At 43.3% G+C, this 8,414-nt stretch overlaps 1 protein-coding gene across 1 annotated transcript; it reads left to right on the top strand.

The window, feature by feature from the left end:
- Positions 1–103: 103 nt before the first annotated feature.
- On the top strand, positions 104–7,857 carry FAM161B (family with sequence similarity 161, member B). The gene is made up of 8 exons (XM_009873438.1): positions 104–252; positions 1,345–1,907; positions 3,584–3,921; positions 4,285–4,412; positions 4,694–4,861; positions 5,346–5,445; positions 7,392–7,522; positions 7,767–7,857. Exons 1-8 carry the CDS (start codon positions 104–106, stop codon positions 7,855–7,857), a joined length of 1,668 nt encoding a protein of 555 aa, XP_009871740.1.
- The last annotated feature ends 557 nt before the right edge of the window (positions 7,858–8,414 follow it).

The raw sequence follows: 8,414 nt of genomic DNA on the forward strand, positions 1-8,414 counted from the left end.
GCTGGAGTCGCGGAAACAAGCACCTCTCCTGGGTTTTTTTTTTTGTTTTATTCCAGGTATCCCCACCAGCTGTAAGGGCCCAACCCCTGCTTCACTCCTCAGGATGGGAGGCCGCCGGTCTCCGTTAGAACCGGCCTTACCGTGCGAGGCAGAGTTAAGGGGTGACCCCGCGGTATCCGAAGAGGATGAGGGGCTCGAGGGGTTGAGGCGGGAAGTGGAGGTGTTGCGTGACAAGCTGCGGGAGGCTCTCAGGTAGGGACGGTGCCCGGTAAGGATGGCGGAGCGTGAAGTGCTGAGATGCACGTTCCCTGGGGCAAAAACCAAACCCGTTCACGGCTGGGGCCAACAGGTGTTCACGTGAAGCATGAACAGCACAAATCTCCTTCCTGCTCGTCAGCTAACCACGCTTAAAAGGGTGCGGCCAGATCACGCACGTTTCTAGCCGGCCCTCCTGGCTTCAGAGCTGCGATCTCTCCTACATCGAGCTCTCAGACCTCTTGTCTTTCTCTGGGTTTAGTCCAGCTTGAGGTTCACTAGCAGATCACACACACACACTTTTACGAAGGAAATAGTTTATGAAGAAGAGAACAGGCTGCAGCTGTCACCACACAACTGTACGGGCTGGGACTCTGTTTACGCATGATCAGGACCTTCTGTTTTCACCCTCTTTCCTATTCTTGGTCCATCCTGATCCACACTGATCCTTCCTTTTACCTGCATTTATTCCCTCCCTAAATGTGAGTTTTACTCCATTTCACAATCATCCTGGAACAGCCTATGACAAGTTTGCTATTTCAGCGGGACCCATGATAGTCTTGGGGAGTTTTTCTTATTATCAGTTACATGGTCTTCTTATCAGCTACAAAATTTCCAGCTGAACCTCTTAAGAGTTGCCCAAAAGCAGTTCCTTGCAATAGCCTTTCCATCAGCATCTTGGGAATGCTGGTGTTTGGTACTGTTTCTTAGGATTTTTGCATCTGCGTGCCTAATTAATTGCCTCTCCTGAGTTAGTCTTTTATGCTGAGTAGTTACCAGCCAGATGTCCCTAAAGGTGGAACTTTGTGGTTTACGTGTGCCTTTCTGGCAATACAGTGCCAGCAGCATAATAAATTGCATTACAAAGGTATAACTGCCAGTTTATACGTGGGAAATAGAAAACAAGCAGAGCCCTGCTCACAAACTTTGTTAGTGAAGCAAAATACAGAGCCTGAGAACAATAAGTCCTCGGCCTGTCTTTCAATGATTAGCTAAGCCTACAGTGTCGTTATCAACAGTGTCTCCCTTCTTTTAGCTCTATTTTTTAATAATTTCACTTATTTCCCCTTCATAATGTCTTTGTCTTAGTTGTACATCTGGCAACCTAAGGCAGTCCAGTTCTTTGATTGACCTCACCTTGGACAGTACCTGGGATCAGCAAAAGCCTCACTTGTTTCCTAAATCCCGCTTGAGGCCAAAAAGCGCTTCATCTCCCTGGATTCCTTCCATCACCATCCCTCAGCCTTTTGAAATGACACTGCGGGAAGCTCGCAAAAAGTCCCAGTTGATGAAGTCGTACATGTTACTTGAACTAGACAAACACAGAGACAAAAGGCAAAGCCAGGATGAAGCTGAATGCCAGAAACAATTCCGGGCACAGCCCGTACCTGCCCATGTGTTTCTGCCCCTTTATCAGGAATTAATGGAGCAGAACGAGACTCGCAGGCAAATAGCAACACAGAAAAGAAAGGAGCTGCTACTTTCAACCCAGCGGCCCTTCAGTTTCCTGGAGAAAGAGGAGAAAAAGAAAGAAGCTATAAGGCGAAAGTTCCTGGCAGCAGCAACCCCAAATGAGAGCTCCAAACAGAAGCAAGCCAGTAAAAAAGTTCCTAAATCTACTTATGACCCACTTCTTGGAGATAAACTCAAAGGTAAAATGCCAGGGCTCTTCCTGTAAAAACAACTCGCTGCCTGTCCCTTGTTGTCCCCATGCTGGCAGGAAGGATCATGGCCTGTAGGGCATTACTTGGAGTATAAAGCCAGTATCATTACATCCCCTGGTAACATCTAGTCTCCTTTATATCACTGGTCGTTACATTTCACCTAGGTGCCTTTACAGTGGTAGTGTCGTACATTTATTAGTCTTGTACCCGTGTCAGCAGCAGCAGTGCTTTACCAGTCCCCCCCACCCATATGCAGGTACACTGAGCTCTTCATATGATTTTCCTACCCCTTTTGCTGAAAATGGTGACAGTTTGGGAATCCTTCCCTGCACTGGATTCCATACCTTTCGTTATGCTACAGGGACTTAGGTAATTTGTGGCACAAATGTGACGACAGATGTAGCACCAGAACTGTGCTGCACAGAATGCCTAGGAGAAAAATATTTCCTGAACCCAAATCAGGCAGTTAATTGGGTTCTAAGTGATAGTCCGGTAGTCCAAGCCTCTCCTGCCATTCTCTGATGTTTTCAGGTACCTTCCCACTCACTCTCCCTCTTCTTAAGTGTGAAAACGGGGGAGGGTGCCAGGACCACTCTAGTCAGAGGGACAGCCAAGGAAATTTTCCTGATGCTGACTTTGTTTCGGATGGCTTAAGCCCCCGCAGATGTAAGTTTGAAGTAAGCAATACAGATGTTGCATCTGAAGACAAGAACTAAGCCAGTCTTTGATAATTCTCATTGTTTTTCTCAATTCTTCCTCTTTTTTCTGCTGTTTCCCACTGATTTCTTCATGAGTGTACACCAGTTCAGTTTTCATCAGAAAAAGTTCTAGCATGGTGTATTAAACTCAATAGATCAGAAAGGTAAAAGACAGCAAAGGACATATCATTGTTCTATTTCTATCTGTATATGAGAAGGGAGGAGGAATGAACATTTCAAACCTCAGTCAATGCAAACTTATAAATAGACTCAAAAAAAGCCTTATTTTGCAAACAGTATTGATTTTTTTCTAAAAGCAAAAAGAAACAACCCAAAGCCAGCTGTTGGTCTGCATTTTGTCAAATATTTAGTGCTGTGCAGGAAGGGACTCAGTTTGACACTATGCCCCTGGAACACATTCTTTCGATGGAAAGTTTGTAAAAGTCACAAGACATGATCCATCTACCAAATGTTCCTTACTTAAAATCTTTTACGATAGAGAGAGAGACTGCTGGGTATTACACAGAAAAGCCATCACCCATTACAAGTATATTTGAACAGCCCATTTGGATCACACAGTCAACATAATGGCATAAAGTCCCATGTGAAAATTAGAACCTTGATGAACATGACGCTTCTGTCAGACGATGGGCACAAGGTTGTCAGGTACCCATAGGAATAGGAGGAGAAGGCTGTTCAGTATCTTACTTAGATAAGTGAAAAAGGTATCTAGAGGTTGATGCCTAAGAAAGAGTCTACCATGTTTTCTTCTGGTATCTTTGATTATTTTTATTTTTTTTCCTAAAAAAGAGAGGATGGAAAGCGGCAAAAGAGAACACAGCATGTCTGGTTTCTTCTATATGTGTAGTTGCCGTCATAAAGAAAAGTTCAGAGTTGTGCAGTGGCAATTTCGCAGCCTTTTATGTCACTTATGTTGTTCTCATTGCTTTGCTTTTGACTAATTAGAAGCTGAACTCTACAGAGAGATCCGCATTCAAATGAGAGCGAAGGATTTGCTTGAGAGCTCTGTAGCTCCTATAGATACTAGCAACTGCCGGAGGGAGCCTCAGTCCCGAACTGCCACTGAAACTAAGCAGGAAAGACTTGGATTCCTGCAGGACAAAAGTTTCAGCTTCAAGCCGAGGATTAACCCTGCAATACCAGATTTTGAAGGACTTTACTGGGCATTTCAGAGGGAAGCAGTAAGGAGACAAGAAATCAAAGAGGCAACTCGTAATAAGCCATTCAAGCTAAGAACCTCCAATCTGCGTGGCAGGCAGAGGCAGACAAATGAAAAGATAAAGGTGAGATGACTGGATATTTCTGTGGTATTGCTTTCTCCAATCAAGATAGCAACTTCTTAAAATTATAGCGTTTATTTATGGATGATTAATGTCCTGTGACCTCTGCCCTTGTCTTGGGAGTACGGCAGAATTCTAGAACAAAATTCTACACAAAGAGATGAGCTGTGGCAGCTAAGGCTCAGCCACACTTCCATACTCCTAATCACGTCTTCTTTCCCCTCCCCATGTAAATCCCTACTGATGGAATAGAGAAAAATGAGTGCATTGCCCACATATCTTAACTGTTCTCTTTGGTACACAAAGAACAGAGGAGATTCTCTGCTGTGAACAAACACTCTGAATGAAGTTTCCTCTTTTTTTCAGGATTCTCAGCAGCTTTCCAAGGTTTCAGTGCAAAGAAGTCATTCTCTGACTGCACTTTCCTCTCTCTCTTCCAACACCCTTCCGGTGCATATTACAGATGCGACTAGAAAAAGGGAATCTGCTATTAGGTAAGTGGAAAAGTTTGTCTACAAGACCATACACCAACTAATGAACAAAATGGAGAAAAAAAGTCAGTGTTTTCCCTTCTCACCTCAACAGTACTTTTCCTGAGTTTCTCTTTTGTCTTTCTTTGCTAATTCTTGTTCTGCCTCCCAGTTGATTTGGGAGCTGCATATTTGTATATCTGAAATTATGCTTTTCTCCTTAGAGGACTAGAAAAGTGAAATTCCCCGCTAGTATGTAGTCTGGCAGTCTTAAGTGACCTCATTATTAACTTTATTCTATGTAGAAACTCCCAGGAAAACAAAAAGGAAGGGGACAAAGAAGGAATTTCTTGGCTGGAGAAGCAGAAAAAGAAAAGTCAAGCTATCCGAAAGTCAGTGAACAGCCGAGCAAAAGCCCTGGATCAACATAAAAGTCTGGAGGAAACACACAAGGAGAAGTCAAACCAGAACCGGTAAGTATCCTATTCTGCACAGAAACAACAGTTTGCTTTACTAACTGGAGATCATCAGGTAAATCTTCTGGAGAAATTTGGTCTAAGAACATTCCTAGCCTAGCTTTTTTGGCTGTCGTTCCCATTCCACATTTGTCTGGATTTCTTGACAGTTCCACACTTCTTCCATACGGAACAGTTTCCTTTAAATTAACCTTTGTAGAAACTATTTCATCCAAACAAGCCGACTTAAATGTGTAATATGGTAAAGCAGACATAAGACAAGGTTTTCTGAAAATATGAACACTGGTTCTCTGCTTACAGTCTAGTAGTAAAATTCTACTAATGGATCCTTGCCAGAAGTAGATTTTTTTTTTGCCCAGCACTTGAAATCAAGAGATTCACCAGAGCTATTTAAAAGACTAAAGCATTATTGAGAATTTCTCGTTCCTGATCAGCTACAGTCAGAGGACACTGTATTAGACAGGCAACTTTTCAATTTCAGGCAAAATATGAGACAGAGAACAAAGGAATACAGAAAGGAGCTGGAAGAAATGCAGCTGCGAGTCAAGAACAGACCATACCTCTTTGAGCAGGTCACCAAGGTAAATGGTCAAAGTTCTGGAGTGTTTCTAGGCGACGGGATACATTGTCTTTCATTTAAGACAGGGATGAAGAAGGCTAGTCTCAAGTTAATTCATGGATAAGAAGGTGCACATGGTTGCATAGTCTTCTGACTACACTTAATAACACATGGAAGGGACACCCAAGTACAATTTAAATTCCTTCTCATCACTTGAAAAAAGACAGTCTTATTTCTTGGTCCCTAGTATATACTGCAATCAAAATATACAGTGTGATGAAAATGAAGGCTTTATCACAGCAGAAATTATATGAATACCTATTCAGCACCTACTTTTTTTCTTAAAACCTTCTGCAGTTGAGAGAGTACCTCTAGTGCTACTAGAAAAACATAAATGACAGTTATGTTGCTTATATCCGGGGTTGCGTTTGGCCAGTCTCATCCACCGCACAGTAGCAGCTGCAAACCTGTATTGCGCTTGAGATACAGTCTTCACACTCTGGAAAGTATCTTTTTCCCTGGGTTTTCTCTTTCAGTTCTGTCTCCTTGCAGGGATCACAGAATCACAGAATGTCAGGGGTTGGAAGGGATCTCTGAAGATCATCTAGTCCAACCCTCCTGCCAGAGCAGGATCACCTAGAGTAGGCCACACAGGAACGTGTCCAGGCAGGTTTTGAATGTTTCCAGAGACGGACACTCCACAGCCTCTCTGGACAGCCTGTGCTCTGTTACCCTCACAGTAAAGAACTATTTCCTATGTTTAGGAAGGACCATAAGGAAATGTTCTCCAGTTTGTGACCATTGCCCCTTGTCCTGCCACTGGACACCACTGACAAGAGTCTGATGGCATCTTCTTGCCAACCACTCTTTAGTTATTTATAAGCATTGATGAATTTCCCCCTCAGCCAAGCTAAACAGATGCAGCTCTCAAGCTTTCCTCACATGGGAGGTGCTCCAGCCCCCTCATCATCTTAGTGGTCCTGCGCTGGACTCTCTCCAGTAGTTTCTTGTCCTACTTGAACTGGGGAGCCCAGAACAGGACACAGTACTCCAGGGTGAAGCCTCACCAGGCCAGAGTAGAGGAGGAGAATGACATCCCTCGATCTCCTGGCCATACTCTTCTTAATGCAGCCCAGGATGCCATTGGCCTTCTTGGCCACGAAGGCACTGCGTTGGCTCACGGAGTGAGACACCTGGTTGGAGACACAATGGCAAAACATTGACAATATGCTGATTTAAGATTTCTCAATGGAAAGTACCCTCCCAAGTCAGACTTTCTGCACAGATGAGTGGTTAAGGGAGGCAGAGAATACATTTGTATGATTACTATTGGTCACATTTCTGTTTGCCAGATTGGCAGGAATTCACTGGTATTGATAGCTTTCACTCATGTTGAGACAAGATTTCTATCCTTCCATATAGAACACCTTAATCTTTAGGAACTGGCCAGTCCCTCTGGAAAACCGTCATCTCAGACTACATTAATCTGCAAGGTTTATTTGGAGGCAGTGTGAGGATACAGGACCTAGGATGCTTGCTTTTCAGTTTCATGAAGATGAGTTGATATGAAGGTCTTTCACAGATCCTCTTCATTTACTGAACCCCACTGTTGTTGGTGCAAACATCCTTCCAGAATTTCTCACAACCCTTTTTTGCACATATTCTCAATCTGACTGTCAGAGTCAGGACTCAGACACAAGTATGCTAGTCTGGTAAGACTGGAATGCTGTAGAAACAGGAGAAGAGAAGAAGGAAGACAAACGGAAGGAAGCAGGAAAAGATGAGCTTTGGCTTAGAGAGATGTGAGACAGTTTTGGTGCTGTATTGCATGAATGATAAATATTTTGGATGGGGCCTTTGCTGTCCTGTTGTTCTCATCAGGAAGTCAGCTATGGACTTTAAAACAACTTGACCTTTATGGGGAAGCTCCAGTTCTATGTGCTTACTGTTTAAGTTTTGATTTCATAGCATGATGCTCGTCAAGGAGCAGAGCGTCGCTACAGACAAACCCTGCAGCAGGTTGGGCTAAGTGAAGAATTTGTAAGGAAAAAAGGGAAAGATGCCACTGACTTGCTGGACGAAAAATCTGATGTTCACAGGTAATAAAAACAATGGCCTTTGACTGAAAATATTTTCCTTGTTCACGAAAGCATTCTAGTTTGTATCATCTAGTGCAGGCAAAATTGAATCAACTTCACTCCTCTTATTAGGCATCATGGCTTCTCTGCCTTATTCATCATGGCACTCTAGTAAGCACCACAGCACTCTTTCTTTTGCATGGGGCACAGCAGCAAGTAAGCACTGCAAAGCATTTTTGGTATTAGACAATCACTATTTCTGCAGAGCGCCCAAGCCTCGAGGTGAAAAGGATGACTGTGCTATACGGGAAGGAAAACCTGAAGAGGAGCAGAGAGGAAAGGAAATGGCAACATAAGATCTAGCAGAAGAATCCATTGATCACCTCTTGATTTTTTTAATACAAGATTCTCCAGGTTAATCCTCAGGAACTTTATGGTTTAGGCTGACACCTAAGAATTGCTCTGGGGTGAAGTGAGATGTGAGAACTTAGTAAAGGAAGAAAAGACCAACTGTTGTTTAGAGCATGTCTTGTCCAACCCAACAAACCCAGCAGCCTCCCTTAGTCTTCACAAGTGTTCCTCATTGTGAACCATTTCCCTTTCTTTAATGGGCAACAAAAGAAGTTAAAAAACTTGAAGCACCACCGTCTTTGGATAAAAGTAGATATGAAAGGTGGAAGAGATGCATCCTCTAGGTCCTTGTGTTCATGCCACAGAAGGACACAGAAAGGGGAGAACACCTTTCAGTGTGCTAAACTTTGGTTTACACATATATGTGGTAGAATGCTTTTAAACAAGGTTTTTCTAAAAAACCCAACCAAATAGCAGAATTTGACCTGCCTTGGGATAAGACTCCGAGGGAAGTACTTCTCTGGTGTTAACTCTTCATTCGCTCATTACCAGCTCTGCTCCT

This window comes from Apaloderma vittatum, unplaced genomic scaffold (genome assembly GCF_000703405.1).
Source record: "Apaloderma vittatum isolate BGI_N311 unplaced genomic scaffold, ASM70340v1 scaffold7730, whole genome shotgun sequence".
NCBI lineage: Eukaryota > Metazoa > Chordata > Aves > Trogoniformes > Trogonidae > Apaloderma > Apaloderma vittatum.

Bases quoted from the DNA above. Each gene is read 5' to 3' on its own strand.
- FAM161B (XM_009873438.1), top strand. From the start codon at position 104: ATGGGAGGCCGCCGGTCTCCGTTAGAACCGGCCTTACCGTGCGAGGCA. The intron at 4,413-4,693 runs GTAAGTGGAAAA...TATTCTATGTAG, and splicing joins AAAAGGGAATCTGCTATTAG to AAACTCCCAGGAAAACAAAA. The intron at 4,862-5,345 runs GTAAGTATCCTA...TTTCAATTTCAG, and splicing joins GAGAAGTCAAACCAGAACCG to GCAAAATATGAGACAGAGAA.